Genomic DNA, 19,071 nt, shown 5'->3' with positions numbered 1-19,071 from the left:
TGTCGTTTGTTACCCTAACCAGGGTTGGGGTCGCTTATATTTTTCAGTAACAATTATGTTTTCAATTACAAGTTTTCAATTACAATTCATATATGATTACAGTTAACAGCATTTTTTCCAACTACAATTATTTTTTATCCTCAGAAAGTCGATTACAATTATGTTCTCAATCACTGAAGTTCAATTAAAATTAATCACAATTACTGAGCCTGAAATAAATAACCTAATGAAAGTTAACCTTCCTCTTGTGTTAGCTTTCCATTAGCATCTCTAATGATAACAGAAACACTAAAAACAAATGTCTATCATCTCTTTCCTATTCCTAATTCCTTTCCTATCTACTGGTTACCTTGTTAGGCTTCATAATCAATGAAAATAAAGGTTTAAATATATATTTTTAAATGGTAAAATGTGGGAAAGCTTGATGTGAAACATATTTTAATAATTAACGTGTAGAACTGTAACATGGTTCCCCAGTTTTGCGATAAATTATAATTGACAGTTCTTAGATAATTTTCATGGCAATTACAATTTCATAGTCTATTATCTGAACTCAATTACAATTTTTGATATAATTACACCATAATTGTAATTATCAATTACACAATTACAATTATAACTGACCCCATGCCTGGTTAGGATAACAAACACTTAATGACAGCCTTCATAATGCCTTATTCATGCTAATGACAGCAATCTCAGCCTTTATGTATTAAACTTCAAGTAAAGTGTTACCAAATGTTCTTTTAAAGTACAATTCTTTTTTTTTTTAATTTAGCCATTTACAATGTTTATTTAGATTTATTAAGAATTTGTTTGAATTTTCTGTGCCAAAAATGAGTTCCTTACACAAATAGCGTAAACTCGCGGATAGAATTAGGTGAACGCAAGGTGTGGGGTTTGTTTACAAAATGTTTATTATTTACCATAGACTATAGGGTTCATTTTGTTCACGTCAACTTTTTAATTTGGTAATCCTGCTTTCAGCTATTATACTCCAAGCTGCTGGAGGAGATGTTTTTAACTTAAAACCCATGCATTTATTCAGACCTTCATGTAATCTACTGTTACATCATTGTATGGTTTTAATATTCTTTTTTTAATCCTATTTTGTTTCATCAACATCTTCTGAGAGCTGTCAAATACCTAATTAAATTTAACCACATGTAGCTACAGTATTTTTGCCTGATCCATCCCCTCCTCCTATAGATTTTTGGCATGACTGATAAATGCTTAAATCCGAAGAGCTCCCAGCCCAATGCAAAAAGCTTAATAAAACATAGTCTATCAATCAAACATCTCATTAATGTTAATGTGCATGACAGGTATCTTCCAGACAGCTGCATGACATGAAAGATGGAAGACAGCCATGTGTTTAAAGTATGTACTCATCTCCAGGGTGGCACTCTATAGATAGCTACTGGTGTTTCACCACTGAGGCTTTGAAAAAGGGCCTCGAGCTGAAAAAGATCTTTTGAGAAGCACAGATTGATCAGACGCTACTTATTTTTTCTCTTTTTTTTTTTCTAAGGGGGAGTGGGGGGGTGGATATCTGATAGAAATAATATATCCGTGAAAAGACAAGACAAACTTTACTGCAGCAACAACATTTTGCAGTGTAAATAATTCACACTCCGCATTCTTTTAACATTTTTGTGAAATCTAAAAAACAAATGTGTTTCCTTACAGTTCATTTCTTCTTTTTGCCAATGACAAAACAAAAAAGACAAATTTTATTCACAGCAAACTACGCTTCTTTTATTTCAACGTGCACACATCCAGGTTAAAAACGCCTGTAACGTGTTGATAACCAAACTCCGTACAACAGCTGATGGCTATTTCATCAAACCCAGCTCAGGGTTTTTTCTAGGTTAAACCTGAGAGTCTGGCTCAGCGGGCCATATCATCAAAGCGTAAATGCCTCAGTTGCCATGGTGATGAAGTCTGCCTGCAAACCTGCTCCCGACCAGGATTGTGCAGCAGGCTTGGTTTACTGCTTCATTTTTAAAGATGCCATAATAGCATTCGCTAATTGTCTATGTGCTTCCCCGGCCGGTGGATGCCGATTTTTTCATGGGGTAGGCGGACGAGTAAATTATCACAACACTGCTCAATCCACCGCTTTATATCTCGACACTGAGCACAGGGTTTGCACGTTCTCTGTTCTAGCCAGCTTGTTTTTTTTAGTGCATCACTACAAACAACAGACTAGTGAGTCTATGGAGCACCCACGGTGTCCTCCATGTTATAAACAAAGCACTGAGCTGCTACGGGAAGCAGGAGGGTCAAATGTCATCGGCTGCTGGTCCTTTAAAAAATTTTTACTTGGTTTTATTTTGTGAACCTTTGAATTTAATATCACCATTTTTTATTATTTCCTAGTTACTGTGTTTTTTGACACTCAGAATATTTGTATATTGTGTAAGTTATATTAAAAATTGGGAAAACTGTACAAATGACTATAGAACCAATGTCTTATTACTGGTATACATGTTTAATGTGTACAGTACCTTTTCTTTAAATGATCAAAGTCTCCTATGTGTTTTCAATCAATAAGTAAGTAATAGGCCTATGTAAAGATGTATGCGTATCCATCGCCTCAGTTTTCCAGATAGATAATGTACAGTTTTATCAAATTATGCATTGGAATAACAATTTTCTGTTGATCCAAACATGGAGAAGTGTGGAAGTCTTGAGGTAGTGTTTACTATTGCACGGAGAATAGAAGTCCATGTTGGCAGCCATTTGTGCTGAAAGTGCTGCTAATCTGAGGTAGTTTATGCAGATTTTCTGACCAACAGTTCAATCATGGTCGCTGATGATCAGAGATGCTGAATAGCCCACAGGACTTCTCCACAGCGGCCGCTCACCCTCAGCTCAGCCAGATGATCTGCACGTGTAGGCCCAATGTTCACGATGGCAATCGGCATCTTCCTGTCACTCGCCGCCAATAAAAACCGGTATCCTGAGTAAACCTGAAGACGAGAGAATTTTTAATGAAATTTAACCTTTTCTCTCTCTTTTTTTAAATAGTACTGTGTGTTATCAAAGCTTTTGGCAAAAAAATCTACCTGTAATGATGAGCCAACAACCATCACTGCATCAGATTCGGACAGTCTGTCATGCACAAACGTCACAGTTTTTTTGTTAACAGTGTCTCCAAAAAAAGTGACGTCTGGTTTCAGTATGCCTCCGCAGTCTTTGCAGGAAGGGACTCTGAAATGGAGAACCTGCTCGTCCTCCAAGAAAACGTCACCATCCGGAGCTACAGCACCTGCCTGAGCGCTCCAGCTTGGGTTTAACGTTGTAAACCGTCTCTGCAGCTCTTCCCTGAGTGTGATGTCACCACAGCCAAGGCATACCACCCTGATGAAAAAAAACAAACGTACATTAAAGAAGAACTTTAGGTCACTGTGGCGCACTGGTCTTCCTCGTCTGTTATACTTGCTCCTTTTTCCTTTCATTTGTACTCCTAAATACTAACGTAAACAACGCAAACTGAATCGGGCTTCACTGCAAAGATAGGAGCTGTCATCTACCCATGATGCTTTACAATGATTAATGTTTTGCAGACTGTGAAGAACATCCTTAAAAGGTAATCAAATTAATATGATTCTTAATATGGGGTTTTCTTCAGCACAGTTCTTCTAAAAATTTACATTTGAAAGCTTTAAGGCCAAACTTGTACAAACAGTGAAAGATAAGGGTGTCCTGATCCAATACTTATATTGATATCAGCAAATCAAAAAACATTACAAGTATCAGATTTAGTGGCCTGTTTCTGAAATCTTTGATAATTTGTTCTCCTTGGATATATAAAGGTTATTATTCAGGGTCTTCTAATTTATTTATTATTTGATCTGTTCATTTGAGATCACCTTATATTTAATGTAAACTACTGGTGCCCTGGCGTTTCCTGGATCCCATCGACGCCTGCTCGGAGGGACCGCCGACATGTCGCTTGGAGGTCTGTGACAATGCGTTTTCTGATCATATGCCTGTATTGTTTGATGTTACTTTTAAATCGCGAGCTGCTGCTCATAAATGTCATATTTTTAACTCTTTTACTGCCGGTCAGTTCTCTGTGGCTTTGGATGCCACAAAAAGTGGCACACATTGTGCAGCTTTTTGTTAATAAATGTGCCTGTGTACATAGGTGGTCTTTGAGATTGAGAATTAAATTAGATTAGAAATTGTCTTCGCAGTAAAATTTTATAGAGTTTAAAAAAAAAAAAAAAAAAACATATCGTATATCGCCATTTTGAGATAAAATGTCGAGATATGAATTTTGGTCCGTATCGCCCAGCCCTAGCTGTCAGTGTGTTAGAGCAGCTCTACCTGTGGGAGCAGCCGTGCAGCTCCGTGAGGCGGCTGTGTCCAGCCTTTGAATGCAGGGCGTCCACATTCTGTGTGACCAGCCAGTGGAGCTTTCCCCGGGACTCCCACCCCCGCAGAGCCCGGTGTGCAAAGTTGGGCTGGTGGTGGGAAAACTGCGGCCAACCCACGAAGTTTCTGGCCCAGTACCGCTGTCGGGACTTTGCGCTTCTGACAAACTCTACGTGCTGCATGGGTCTCCGGTCGGTGCGGGCGTACAGCCCGACGCCCTCAGAGCGGTAGTCTGGGATCCCGGACTCTGTGGAGAGACCCGCTCCGGTGATGACAAACAGGCGAGCGGCTCGGTTCACAAAGTCCTGCAGCTGTTCCAGAGAGGCGGTGTCTGCGGGGCTGCATGCGGGGACGAAGCTCAGCGCACTGCGGTAAGCCGAGTAGGTTCTCCGGGGAGTCGCTGGAAGGACGAACCTCCATAATAGTCTCATCAGGAACAAACCAGGAGCAGTAGAGGCTCTCTGCGCCCCAAGGCTGCTTAAAAATAACTTAAAGCAGAATGAAAATGACAGCTGTAAAAAGATTACGTTAAATTATCTTAATTCACCTAAACAAAGTAATATTTGACCTTTTAATAGCACGGTGTCACCAGCAGGCAGCTGTTGGGTAACACATACCAGCTGATACACGGTGGATACCATAAACCAGAGCCGGTTAGAGAGTGTCACGACAACGGAAGTTCGAAATGCTTGACGGTCATGTTACCGGAAGTTATTGGTACTTGGTCATCAATAACTGCATTGATTTACAATATTTATACAGTATACCGTTAAGTGTATATACAATTATTATACAATAATACTGTTGTGATTCAATGCACATATTAGGTTTAGATACGCTGATAATACTAATAATAATGTCCAATATGATTATTTAAACGTTCAAAAGTGCATCAAAAACTGTCTACTCTGCTCTAGCTTCACTCACATCCGGGAACCATTGTGAGGCTCCATCCGTATATATGTCTATGGTAGTTACAGTACATAGTACACGACAGGAAGACCATATTTAAAGTCACACTCAACAGAGTGCCATAGCATGCTGGGAAATGTAGTTCATGGAATAGAAATCGTGTATTGCACACATTAATGACCCCCTGAATCAGACATGGGCAACTGGCTTCATGCAGCCCCCCAGATAAATGTAAAAAAATAATACATAATAAAGAATAATACACATAACAGCAGCAACAATAAACAAAATTACTCCAAAAACAAATATTACAGGACAGCGTGGTGTAGTGAGTAACAGCTGTGAAAGTAATGTATTAGAAGTACTCATGTTTCTGTAATTCAATGGCTTTTATGGGTAGTATGGGTAGTAATTTTACTTGTACTTAAGTACATTTTAAAAGAAGTAAAGTAACATGTTACATTTCCACACCAAACCGTTACTGAGTAAATTATTTTATTTATTTATTTTTTGTCTTAAAATGATCAACTAACATTGTGAAACTACAGGGGAAAAAAAGAAATAACCAGATAACAATGCATCACGTTATAGTCAAAGCATTTTTTATTTTGTATTGAATTCATTGGTGTTATTTTATTTCAAAAAATTGAAAATTACAAACCTTTTATTTGATACAGTTGCCTTTGTGGCAAGTGAATTAAATTCCAATTGTGCAAGATTTCATGTTTTTCTTTTTAAGTTTTTACATGAGTTTACTGTATGCAAGGGAACCGTAGCAAGATTTATTACCAAAAATAAATGTGGGGGGTGAAAGTAGTCAGTAACTTTTACTTTGAGTACTATTTAACTGAGATACTTTTTACTTTTATTTGAGTAATTTATGTACAGTCTTGGGAAGGTTACTTTCATAATGTAATCAGTTACAGATTACATGCCCATAAGTGTAATTTGTAACGTAAACCCTTACATTACTCAATCTCAGTACTGTAATCTGATTACTTCCACATTAATTTAGATTTTTTAAGTGTAAGGAATGCCACTATCATTGAAAAGAATAAAGACTATTGTAAATTTAACATCCTCTATACTGTAGGTTCTGAGGGTAATATTACACTTCACAGTAATAACACACACTCATAATAATAATCCGTTTTAAATGTAATGTATGAAGTCTACCAGTCTATTCAACAAACCATGTTAGCGCATCATAAAGGACTTGGTTTGTTCGGAAACATTGACAGTAGCCTAGCGCTAACTGTAGGCTGTCTGTAACTATCTACACATTAATCAATAAATAGAGATTAGGGATGTTTCTTTATGTTACTTTATCGACTAGTGACTAGTCTATTACACAAGGTATTTTTAGAACAGTTCAAATTAAGCACATGTTCACACTGTGAGAGACGAGCAGCTGAACATTAAAGCATCTCCTCAGGATGAAGCAAATCAAACAGAAAACAAACCAATGAGCTCTGGAATCACATGTAAAAGTCCTGTTTCCACTAATCATCATTAGCTGTTTCTACTGGCTAAAAGTTACTGTACCTGCACGAGTCATGTTGAAAACATCAATTGTGTTTTAAGTTGTGTCCGATAAACAAAAGAAGTGCACATTTAATTAAAAATCACCGTAAAATATTTTTTTCTGAAAAACTTTATTCCTTCACGCAGATCTGATGACGAGCAGCCATTTTCCAGCCTGGCAAACAGTGTTCTGTGGGTCGACACACTGCATTTAGACACATCCAGCAGTGTGTCTCCTTTACTGTCCATTAAAATATACTGCACACGTCTTGTTCACAGAATTTCAAGATAACTGTTGGAGAGAAGATATTGTTTTGAGAATAAACACAAGAAAAAGATTGTATTTCACTTGCACAGCCGACAGTGGGTTAGTTCATGGTCCTACCAGAGTGTGTGCAATTGAACACACTTTCTACATGAGAGTAAAAGTCGTCTCCAAGGATAGAGCGGTAGTCCATGTGGCTCGTGTGGACAAAGCCCCTTGTTGCATCTTTAAACAGCAGATCACTCTCTCCATATTGAGCCGACTCAAACAGCATGAACTCTGTGTTTGGGTTGGCTATCAAAGTTTCCTGCGTATCAGAAAGAAATGTAGAAAAGAATGACCATGACTTGTCACACCATAACAATTTTGTTTTATAATGAAGCATAAATTGGCATGACTGCGCATTTCATGCAGCATTACTCCAAAGCAACCGTTAGGGTTGCAAACAAGACAGGCACCCCTGCTGCTCTCAATTCCATTATGGAAAGCCCTAAAGATGGAAATGGAAGTGTTCCAATTAGCCCACTTAGCAGGGATGAACTGGCATTTTCTGGCCAGACCAGCCCACTACATTACCAGCTGAGACCACGTAGAAGCCATTATTAAGTCAGTATTTCTCAACATGTGGCTTTTTATGTCTTCATTTCAATTATTACTCCCCCTAGAAAATCTTAAAATGGGGAAATGTTTTAACACCTTTTTTTACCTATTTCCTTCGGCCATTTTGCAACTTCCTTTGCCCCTTTTCAAAAAGTTCTGACACATTTTTCAGACTTTAGCTACCTTTTGCCAATAAATATACATTTTTCCTATTTTTTGTCCATTTTTGAGAGTTCTTTTTGACACTTTAATCCAATTTTTGTCCTTTCTTTACATTTTTGGCCACTTTTCATCCCGATTAGCTAACTTTTGCCCAATTAATACCACTTGTTTCCTTTTTTTCTTCTACATTTTGCCTCTGTTTGTTTCACATTTTTGCCCTTTTTCACTATTGTTTGCCACATTTTACCCATTTAAACTATCCTTTTATCTTCTTTATCTGCCCATAAAGACACTTGTGACTGCTTTTGTTTTTATTTTAGTCATTCACTATTTTTTATACTAAGAAACATATTGAGTTGCTGTCTTTACCCCAAATACTCAAAACCCAAATCCTATCAACCACATGTGCTACACTGTGGGCTCGCTTGATGGGCTGGATCTCTCCAGAGCCAGAAAATCTGTTGGTAAAGGTAGGGTAGGTGATTTTCGAAAGCTAGGATTATTTTGAATGTAGCTTCCCCGACGGCTCCGCCTTTACCCCCCTCCCCCCTGTGGTCCGTCTCACTCACATGCATGCGCACAGCTGCTGCAGAAGAGGAGCTCAGCTCATCGCTTGTATTGCGTAGAAACTGCGTTGTCTCATGTCTCATTCAGCAGTAAGTAAACAATAAACTTTACTATTATATATGTTAAAAAAAAACATGACCAAAAACTGTTTTAACTCTGTCAGTGGTGACACGCTTTCAGTGTGAGCTCATGCATGCGAGGCATCGAGAACGAGCAGGGACAATGCTGAGCCCTTTCTTGATCTTCTAGGATATTGAGGAGGATAATACTAACTGGGGTGGGATGGTACACTGAGTTCATGTTATGATATGATAAACGATAATGGGCTCACAATAACTACACTATTTTTGGAAAGGAGAAAAGACCAAAATAAATGCAGCTGAAAAAATAACCATGCTTTTGTTTGACTTTGGCCCTGGATATACTTACATACCTGGATATGACCTTTTCAACTCAATAGGAATATAAAAAAACAAACCATAACAATCTGGCGTGTCGTAGTAAAATCTGAACCCCCATCTCTGGCAATACCACTTGTACCCTCAACAATACATCTTGTGACGTATTAATATTGTGATAAGCCCAACCTTCAGTACTAACTCTTTCTTTTAAACCACTCACTTGTGACTTCATGAGGAAATCATACACTCGCGCTGTGAGGACAGGACGAGTCATGACAGTGTTAGGTGGGATCATTCCCAGGTTACAATCCTTCCATTCTGTCAATGAAGCACGACGGCCATCTCTACACAGCAACTCAAAATCAGATGACTTCCACCCCTCAGCCCAGCCAGTGCTGCTCAGAGCTGAAATCCATCACATCAAAAGCACACGCTTACACAGTAATCATATTAGAGTACTGACAGTTTTTTGGCCAATGCTATACTGTGATATAGCTCACTAAGGATATTGGTGAGAAGGTTGTGGTGCTCAAGGAAGGCCACATCTCCATAGCTTTTACCACTTGGATCTCCAACCAGGCACCTGAATATAAGAGATGAAAGGACAATATTTATCACTAAGACTCAGTTGACTGCATGCATAAATCTATTAAATAATAAACAAACTCCGAGCAAATTAAGTTTACACCTTAACATTATTATAGGTTTTCTCAAAGAAGATCATGGAAATTAAACTGAGCAACTTAAACCTGTTAATATCCAGAAGCAAACTCAAGGGAAAATTGGTTTGTGATCAATAAATACAGCTATAACACGTTGCTAAACACCTTCAGAAGTTACAGGAAAAAGTTATTCCTGGGCTGCGTCCGAATAGTCCCTCCTATCTTATTTCCTATCCACTTTTACTTAACACCGCAGATGACATCACAGGGTGAAGGAAACGTGTGAGGAGACTTCCTAAAGGAGTTGGGGAAAGGTGATCACAGTTGTTTTGACAATCAGATACACTTCCACTAGCTGATGTAATAATCCCACGCCGGTGAAGGTTAGTGATGCCTGCCATGGTTAAACAACTACAAATTTCCAAAATTGAACACTTACCCCTGTGCCTCTAACCGTAGATATAATCTCAAATATCACAAAGTTTGAATTTAATTTAAAGGAAAAGAGGCTACGAGGAACAAAAGTGAAACTAAAAGAACGTTACATTGAGAATTGTTGCTCACACTCACCTTCCAATCAGAAATCAACATTAATCCAAAATAAGTATGATTTTATGAAATTGTTACATTTATGCAAGATATAGGCCTGTATAATGTTGTAAGCATACAAATGTACAACCACATGAAGCATTCCATTCCTAAATGAATTAAATATGTTGAATAAAAGATAATGTGGCTAAAAATGACTCTGATCCTTTTTCTTCAACGCCAGAGTGAATGGTGGGGCAGTATTATCGATTATTAGAGAATTGGAACACACCTTACCATGGCCGCTACTTAAACACTTCCGTGGGTTAAGGAAAAGTGGATAGGAAAGGAGAAAGGTGAGACTATTTGGATGCACTCCCAGTCTCCTAAAATCAGCCCAATCATTGTTTATTCTACAATCAAAGAACTTCAGTTTAAACAACATCTAATCTCAGCTGGGTAATCATGGCCTTGAAGGGTTGAAGTTCTGCATGTTTTAGGAGTCACCATTTCACCCTAACAGGAAGTAATGAGTACCTTGCTGTCTAACCTTATTTGTTTGATTTGGGCAAGAATGAAGAAATATGACTGTAGCATAACCAACCCCTCTGTACGAGACATACCTCAGAGCCCCAAAGTTGCCATAGTAACGCTCATTGTGGTTATTAGCACAACGTTTGGTTGCAGCCTCTGCCGTGCCCCCTATGCACACTTTGCAGAGATTCTCTTTAGACCCAGGAAGACAGCCTTTCCAAAATACCTGGTTGTACACTGAGACACCAAAGACCATGAGCAAAGGACTATTTGACAACCAGCAGCATTGGATAGCGAACCTTGATCTGGATCACAGGAGAAGCTGACGTTGTGCTCCGAGCTTAAATTGTGTCTGTATGGCAGCAGCCAGCCTGCAGAACCGTACATGTAGCCCTGACAGGAGCGACGGCCTCCGAGATTCCCAAAGTACACACTCCTGCTGGAGCGTTTGGCAATGGCTACACCCACCAACGAGGGTAAGACTGAAGACAAAAACACAAATAACTGGCAAAGTATGTTAAATTGAGGATTTGTTTATTCAGACAAGGTTTTTCAGGAGACGTTTGTCTCCCGAAATGTTTTGACTGTCAACTGCCAGTCTTCGTCAGGGGAGTTTTGTTGATCGCTTTTGATGGTTCCTTTGAAGTTTCACTTGACTTCCCTGTAAATGAACCATTAAAAGCGATCAGGAGAACTCCTTTGACGAAGACTGGCAGTCGACAGTCGAAACGTGTCGGGAGATAAACATTTCCTGAAAAACTTTGTCTGAATAAACAAAACCTCAACTAAACATCCTGTTCAAAATAAAACTTGTTGGAACTAAACAACTTGCATGTTATTGCAATAAACGTATGGAGGGCTACCATCAAATGGTTTTCTCTTCATTACCATCTGTTTTCAATTGGGTTGATCCCTCAGTAGACACAGAGGACTCCCCTGAGAGAAGCCAAAAAGAAAAACACAAATAAAAAGTCCAAAGATACATTAACAATAAAAACAAGTATGTTTTCTTTACTTAGTGTCTGCATGGTTACAAATACAGTAAGGCCAATACCATAATACTCTGTAACAACAGGTACAAGACCACATTTCCCTGCGATGAAGGTGTGTGTTGCATCCAACGAGACAGCGTCAGCCTCATCCCTCTGTGGGGAAGACACAAGTTGGTGTGAGATTACTGTAGTGTGGGATTAAAAACATTATTTCGTAAAAATCTTCAGTAATAACCTTTATTTTTTCAATGCAGTCACGAATAGAAAATGCCCTCATGCAAACCAGTGGGTCTGACTTAATGTTGAGAGCCCACTGCTCACACTTCTTCTGCTCTGCATGGCTGATGCAGCACCACCGCACAACACTGTCCTCGAGAGAGCTACCTGCACACACCGATGCTGTGAACACACAGCCCTGCAGTTCTGATTGTAGAGATGCAGAGTGTAAGCACCTTCGTGACCGAGACCTTTAAGGAGCGCAACGTAATCCAGACCCAGCACCTGACTGACATCCATACCATCCTGCAGAACCACCAGTCTGTCAGTGACGTCTCTGAAGAGAAGGTCACTTTCTCTAAAAGCTAAAGAATTGAAGAGTTGAAAACGATGTCTTTCTCTACCTTGTAGACCAAACAGCATCTGAGAAGTCACAAAAGAACAGTTGATCCACAAAGCTGAACCTGTGTGTGTGTGTGTGTGTGTGTGTGTGTGTGTGTGTGTGTGTGTGTGTGTGTGTACCTGAACAGTAACAAGAAATTTTCGGACAATCTTGCAAAAATTGTGTCTGGTGACCATCGCTGCTCCTGGCCCACGTCCCAGGTTACACTTTCTGTATTGGCTCAGCGGAGCTTGAGTGCCATCGGCGCACAATAACGTTAAGTTGTTTTGCTCATTCTCTGACAAGAAAAGAGAGATGCAGGTTAGTTATAAAACCTGAAGTATTCCAGTCTATCGCAGTTCAAACACAAACAGACAACCACTCACAGCCTCCCATTCACTACTATTCACAATCTAGAGATGCCAATTAACCTATTTTTGGATGGTGAGAGGAAACTGGAGTACCAATACTCACAAGTACTGAGAGAACATGCAAACTTCACAGAGAAAGGACTCAAGTAAGGATGTCCGATATTAGGTTTTTGTTGATATTTTATAAGCCGATAGTGTCCAACACTTAGTTTCCCATATTAGCCGATACCGATATATACATCAACCCCCTCTTACCCAACCTCTATTTCTAATTTGATCTCCATTATATTATATCTCCATGGAATTAGCTGTTGATGTGATGCCACATGGGATATATTCCACATAAAACATCATTTGTGAAAAAAAAAAATAATTAAGAAAACACATCTTTGGTTATGGAAAAAGAAAAACGATACAGATATTACGTTTTATGGCAAATATCAGTTGATAATATCAGTGGGCCAATATTATTGCCCATCTCTAGACTCAAATGTACTCTCTGAGGTTTATGCTGTCTTTGACAAATACCTTTAACGTGGTTTGAACATAATGACACATTACTACTGAAAGTGTGTAACTGCCCTGTTTACCTTCAATGTTGTTGAGGGCTAAATGATCCACAAATGCTACATCCCCTTCTCCCGTCATGAGACACCTGAATAAAAATGACAGTAATAATGCTTTACATGTGTTCTGGGTGACTCCTCTAATATCTACAATATCAGCTGACGTCAGAAAAAGCCTGACCTGAGGGCTCCCTTGTTATTGAAGAAGGGCTCACTGTGGGACATCACGCAGTGATGATTCTTCTGGCGGATGTAGGACTTCTGACCTTGGCACAGAGTGCAGAGGAAAGGTGCCATAGCAGCAGCTCCAGGAACACAGCTTGCACTGAAGAAGGCCCCGACAGCTGCCAAAGCAGCAAAGAAGAAACATCGGAGATGGTAGGACCCTCACATCTGGACAGGGAGTGGGTTAATGTGTCACCAACACACCAAACTATATTTGCTTAATTATAAATGCTGCAGCAGTCAGCTTTAAACATGGCAAAGGCTGAATACTTCAACCAATGACTCAGTAAACACTGCACTCCAAAGTCCCCATCTTTTCTTTTCAGTACTATGTACTTCTGACTAGGCACCATGCATAGCCATGACAGATTGACACTCGTGGTTTCAGCAGAGGTGACTGTAATTAAGTAGTTTTTTTCTGGTATCTGCACTTTTCTTGAGCGTTAATTTTTTGGTGACTTTTGACTTTTACTCTTAACTTTTAAAAACAAATATCTGTACTTGATACTCCTTACATTTTTAAAATGAGCTTGTTATTTTAAGATCTTCAAAGATGACATCGCAACGTAAAAAGACGCAAACCAACAACCGCAAAACTGGAAAAGACCAAAAAGGACACGTCTCCATTTCAGAAACCTGGAGAAAATGATTCCACTCAGATTAAATTTTGAAAGTTTGAGCTTTTTTCTGTTAGGCAGGTCCCTTGCTTTTATGGTTAACATTTATAAGTTTTTAAAAATGTTCAATTCTGTGTTTTATTGAGCATTTGCACTTTTTTTTGTTCTTTATTTACATATTTAATTTATTATGAGTGCTAAATTCTCCAGGTGTTCAAAGCTAACAGATTGAACTTGTTTCCATGTACCAGTATTCTACAAGTTCTTAAAAAAAAAAAAAAAAAAAGATATGGAATTTACTGGTTTAAAAACTCTGTCTTATTATTAAAGTAACATTTGTTTTACTTTTTTGTTTTTTACTTAAGTACATTTAGTAGCATGTACTTTTTTACTTTTACTCAAATAAAGGAGCAACTTCAATACTATTACTTTTACCAGAGTCATTTCTTAGTCAAGTATCTATATTTTTACTCGAGTACTGAGAACTAGTATTTTTGCCACCTCTGGGTTTCAGTGACTGAGGGTTTAACCCTAGACAATGGGCTGTAACTTGGTGTCATTACCATGACTGAGCGGATGTTCTTTGGACCAAGTTAAGTAGTTTCTGGACAACAGGAACCCCAGAGGCATACTCCATCCAGCTGTCCATCGAAGCCCACTATGGCAGCTCCGCAGGCCCTGCAGGGTTCGAATGTTCAAGCTGCTGTTTCTCACCACGGCCACAGAGAAAAGGCAGCCTCCTGCAAATGAACAGACCGGCAGGCCTACATTGCATCACTGCTGAAAGAACATGGTCGAGGGTCTTTGTAATGTGAACAAGGCCTACCATCACTGTAGACCTCCTTAGCAACTGTGACTAAGTCAAACTGCTTGACAGCACTGTAAACTTCTCCAGCATCTAATGTAATGATGTCAGCCCGGTTAGCCTATAAGAAAGAATAACAAACAGAAAATGTCATTGTGGGACTGAATGTTAAAAGACCAATAACTCTTTATTTCTTTTTCTTTTTATCACAGAACATTGCAACAGATGCTAAAATAATGATTTATTAAATGCGCACGTTATCAAGGTACCTTTGGATTTTATTAGTTTGGCTCTGCTCGAGTCTAGACTTGAAAAATTCTTGATACTAAATTGAGTGTAGAAATATATTGCACACATTCTCAGACAGTTTTACTCTTTTTATAACTAGTTTGTATAGCACATTTAAGTTTGGATCAAGTATTTTAACATTTGTTATTTTTAATAATAGTTTCTTGATTATATTTGGAAACTTGACGAAAACAACTGATATTATGAATTCTACCTTTAGACTCCCTGAAGGATTCCTGGAGTGGAAATGTACATAATGAAAAATATTTTAGTGTATTTTCAATCAACAAAATCTATATATATATATATATATATATATAAACTCTTCCTCACCCTCCGTGGGCAGTCTCTTATATATATATATATATAAAATATAAAAAACTCATTTAAAGTACTTTTTTTGTACTATTTTATATCTGATAATTCAATCAATAAAGAGCAGCCAATTTCATCCAGATATGACGTCATTGATTCCGATGTAGTGTTTACATTAGGTCTCATCTGATTTCCCTCTTTGATTTGGTTTTTGTAGTGTTTTTCTCATAAACTTTAATATATTTTTACTTATTACAGCAGAAAACACAAGGATGTGTTTTGCAGCTACTTCATAGCACACCGAAGCAGACACAGCCGGCAGTCAGCTGCATTTACATTGGGACGCAATGGAGATCTACAGTAGTTGCACAACACGGGTGATCAGGAGAGAGAGTGGACTTACTTGGGGACGAGTCTAGGAGGACATTGAAGCCCTTTAGAAGAAGAAAATCTGCTAGAGAAGTTCTTGTCACGGAGCTACTGGCCCGACTCACCACTGTCGTCAAAGATGAGCATAAGGTCGGCCAACGTGTCTCAGGGACGAGCCTGTTCTTCTTCTCTTGGCTGCTCTACAAGAACTTTTAAAGAGAATAAGCCGCCTAAACCTTTAGTATAATAGATGATCTTTTGTAGAGCTTTCAATTACAATTCACGACGGGTAACCTTTAGTTTAATTATTTCTATTTCCACAGAAGATACTGGATAAACAACCATCAAATGTAACCATGGATATGGTAATTACTACTTCATAAATCTTTCAGTGATGTTATAGTCACCTTGATCTTGTCGATACAGTCTGTAGTGCTAGAAGCACGAATGCATGAGAGTTTAGCAAAAGCTGCCACAGTAGCTGCAGGAAGTACTGCCACCAGAGCCTTAGACAACTCCGCACACTTCCTTTGTTCAGGATCTGACACTGTGCACCATCGAATCTTCTTGGCTGCCAAGATCAAAAGGTCCAGAAGGGTCAGAAATACATGAATTTAAAGTCATTTTGGTTTAAAACAAAGGTAGATGCAACAATATACGGCGAGAAGAAAATGTTTTCCTCTTTAAGCATTAAGTACAATAAAATATTAGGCTCTCACGCAATGTACATTATTATAGCCACTTTATCAAAGGTCTAAAAAGAGGAAATAAAACATGTCAATATGCTCTAAAATATAGAATCCAATCTAATGCTACATAGAAAAACAAAGTCTCTTTCTTAAAGATATTACCATAAAGTCACCAACACGACTCAACCCTGATGCAGCATAGGTTGAGAAACAAAAGTAAAACCGATCTGACCTGCTGTGACACAGACTCACTATAATCTAATAATAGTCTTCTGCTACTCTTCTCAGGCCAACAGCCTGTTGTCCACTCTGTTTGTTTCAAATGCCAAAGCTTCCTTTAAAGACTATTTAAACTATCAGAGACACCAGCACTGGTTTAGAGACAGAGAACATATTACGCAAGAGCAGCGCCTCTGAAAACAGTCAAGTACCCTTCCACACACGTGGAAAAACCATCTGGTGTCCAGGGATGGCTCCTATCTACTGTAAATCATTTTTCAGAACTGATCTTCGAGATGAGAGGAATCCTATCCAGATGAGATTGGTATATTCTAACAAGGGCCACAAAGATGGAGGTCAGCACGAGATGCTCCCCTGTCTTTCCACTAAAGGTTTTTTGTTGCGTTTCTATTTAGAGCAGGGGTGGGCAACTCCAGTCCTCGAGGGCGGGATTCCTGAGACTTTTAGATGTGTCCCTGCTCCAACACACCTGAATCAAATGAATGGCTCGTTATCATTGCTTCTGCAGGGCTTGATGACAACACATTGGTTTCAACCAGGTGTGTTGGAGCAGGGACACATCTAGAAGTCTCAGGAATCCGGCCCTCGAGGACTTTAGTTGCCAACCCCTGATTTAGACGATCAAAACTACTGTTCAAGAGCAATTTAAAGCAGAAATAATTGAGATTCTTCTGCATTCCTACTTAAGATGCATAAATTAAATAGAAGGTAGTGCACCTTGAGTGGTCCTTAATGGACTCATGAAATGGCTGAAGTGGAAAATCCTACTCGTGATCCCAGTGATCATGAACGCAAAAGGATTCAGAGCAAATTCATATTTTTATTGAGTAGAGTTCATTGACATGCGAGTAAGGTTGTCAACTCACCGAAATATCGATAAAGGACATTATTGAATTTTTTTAAATATATTTACATTCTATTTTTGAGTTCTCCAAATCAAATTTATGAAGTTTGACATTTATTAAGAGAGTCCAGCTGCAGAGCGGTCAGGTCTGCAGCTCTGTTTACTAATAGGGCGTCACTTCATGTTTACAATAGCACAGACTATAGATAGCTAGTTGTAACCTTACGTTTAACTACAATGGGACATCTGTTTAGAGGACTAACGGTGCCATGATTAAAAATAAATACATGAATACACAAAAAATACCTATAGATTATGCCATAAAAATGAATGAATAAATAATTTACTCAATACCAAAACACATACACCATAAATAAATCACTTCCATAAGATATTGTCTATTACTGTAACTATTATAATATCTAATTTAATTCAACTGTGTATGGACCCTGCAAAAACAGAATTGAATTACGTAGCCTATCCCTGTGTTATGCATATGACGATGAACTTCATGAATCTTGAATACGTCAACGATTGTAACTGCGTGTTGTGTTTGTCACATAAACAGGTGTTTATTGAAAAGTGTTTCTCAATCATGAAGAATTGTAGCAGCAGTGAGACAAGTCTGCAGTTTGTTTTCAGATTTGTGTAGAGATGGGAATTTTGTTATTTTGACTTGGTTTGGAAATGTATAAGTTTTATATAAAAACTTAGAGATCGGTATTAATAGCTCTGACGTCATTACTGCTCCTGTGCCAGCTGAGATCCTGTCTCTGTGATTAATAAACAACGTATTATTATAATAAACAACTGGAATGATAAGGATGTAGTAAAATATGTGGAAACCGTAATAATCCTTTTGGTTCAGAATATAGAAAGATACATCAGTGTGTGGGGAGAGGAAGCCTCCCCACACAATAACATTCAAGCATCCATCCATCCATTTTCAGACCCACTTTGTCCTAGTTCAGGGTTACGGGGACATTCAAGCATTAACTGCAGTAAAATATCAGGGTCTCACACAAATTAAAATGTTACAGCCACTTTATTAAAAGTCTTAAAAGCACAATGGCTTAAAAGTGGAAATAAAACATGTCAATATGCATCAAAGAATAGAAACCAATCTAATGCTACAATGAAAAACAAAAAACAGTGTGTTTTTCATAAATAAATTGTAATAAAGTCACTAACACGACTCACCCCTGATGCAGCATATTGTGAGAAACAAAAGTAAAACCGATCTCCGCATTCTGGCCTGCTATGAACCACAGACTCTCACTAATATGTCTTCTGCAGCTCTTCTGAGATCAACAGCCTGCTGTCTACACTGTTTGTTTGAAATGCCAAATCTTCCTGTAAAGACTATTTAACCTATCACAGACACCAGCACAGTCTCAGAGACAGAGAACATGTTATGCAAGAGCAGCGCCTCTGAAAAAAGGTCAAATAACCTTTTACACATGTGGAAAATATTCAGTACCATCTGGTGTCGAGAGGGCAACTCCTATCTGAATCCCTCTATCAGATCTGAACTACACAAGACAAGAGGAATCCTGTCCTGAGGGGATTGGCTTTCATTTTTTTGTGACCTCATATTTTAACAAGGACCAC

General features: G+C 38.6%; 2 protein-coding genes across 5 annotated transcripts; both read right to left on the bottom strand.

Moving 5' to 3' along the window:
* Positions 1 to 1,731: 1,731 nt before the first annotated feature.
* sirt4 (sirtuin 4) lies at positions 1,732 to 5,025 on the bottom strand. The gene is made up of 3 exons (XM_028448088.1): positions 4,339 to 5,025; positions 3,072 to 3,366; positions 1,732 to 2,975 (listed from the first exon to the last, which is right to left on the bottom strand). Exons 1-3 carry the CDS (start codon positions 4,815 to 4,817, stop codon positions 2,823 to 2,825), a joined length of 927 nt encoding a protein of 308 aa, XP_028303889.1. The 5' UTR covers positions 4,818 to 5,025; the 3' UTR covers positions 1,732 to 2,822.
* A 1,803-nt stretch (positions 5,026 to 6,828) lies between these two features.
* sxph (saxiphilin) lies at positions 6,829 to 18,791 on the bottom strand. Of its 4 annotated transcripts, none has more exons than XM_028448087.1 (18): positions 16,539 to 16,676; positions 16,095 to 16,258; positions 15,722 to 15,896; positions 14,737 to 14,836; positions 14,474 to 14,650; positions 13,250 to 13,412; positions 13,093 to 13,157; positions 12,272 to 12,429; positions 11,986 to 12,172; positions 11,769 to 11,917; positions 11,596 to 11,686; positions 11,430 to 11,477; positions 10,841 to 11,023; positions 10,631 to 10,778; positions 9,318 to 9,400; positions 9,038 to 9,222; positions 7,208 to 7,394; positions 6,829 to 7,114 (listed from the first exon to the last, which is right to left on the bottom strand). In XM_028448087.1, exons 5-18 carry the CDS (start codon positions 14,538 to 14,540, stop codon positions 7,071 to 7,073), a joined length of 1,758 nt encoding a protein of 585 aa, XP_028303888.1. In that variant the 5' UTR covers positions 14,541 to 14,650; positions 14,737 to 14,836; positions 15,722 to 15,896; positions 16,095 to 16,258; positions 16,539 to 16,676; the 3' UTR covers positions 6,829 to 7,070. The 4 variants fall into 4 exon arrangements, with proteins under 4 accessions (XP_028303888.1, XP_028303887.1, XP_028303885.1 ...); XM_028448086.1 differs by having other exon boundaries at positions 15,813 to 15,896; XM_028448084.1 differs by lacking the exons at positions 15,722 to 15,896; positions 16,539 to 16,676 and adding an exon at positions 18,661 to 18,791.
* Positions 18,792 to 19,071: the final 280 nt, after the last annotated feature.

Source organism: Gouania willdenowi, chromosome 5 (genome assembly GCF_900634775.1).
Source record: "Gouania willdenowi chromosome 5, fGouWil2.1, whole genome shotgun sequence".
Classification (NCBI taxonomy): Eukaryota; Metazoa; Chordata; class Actinopteri; order Blenniiformes; family Gobiesocidae; genus Gouania; species Gouania willdenowi.
The sequence above is the reverse complement of the archived record's forward strand: the minus strand, read 5'-3'. Positions and strand labels throughout refer to the sequence as shown.

Bases quoted from the DNA above. Each gene is read 5' to 3' on its own strand.
- sxph (XM_028448084.1), bottom strand. From the start codon at position 18,709: ATGCGGAGATCGGTTTTACTTTTGTTTCTCACAATATGCTGCATCAGG. The intron at 12,173-12,271 runs GTACACACACAC...GTGACTTCTCAG, and splicing joins AATTTCTTGTTACTGTTCAG to ATGCTGTTTGGTCTACAAGG. The intron at 9,223-9,317 runs GTGAGCTATATC...GATGGATTTCAG, and splicing joins CCTTCTCACCAATATCCTTA to CTCTGAGCAGCACTGGCTGG.
- sirt4 (XM_028448088.1), bottom strand. From the start codon at position 4,817: ATGAGACTATTATGGAGGTTCGTCCTTCCAGCGACTCCCCGGAGAACC. The intron at 3,367-4,338 runs GTAGAGCTGCTC...TTTTTTCATCAG, and splicing joins CTGCACGGCTGCTCCCACAG to GGTGGTATGCCTTGGCTGTG. The intron at 2,976-3,071 runs GTAGATTTTTTT...TCTCGTCTTCAG, and splicing joins TTGTTGGCTCATCATTACAG to GTTTACTCAGGATACCGGTT.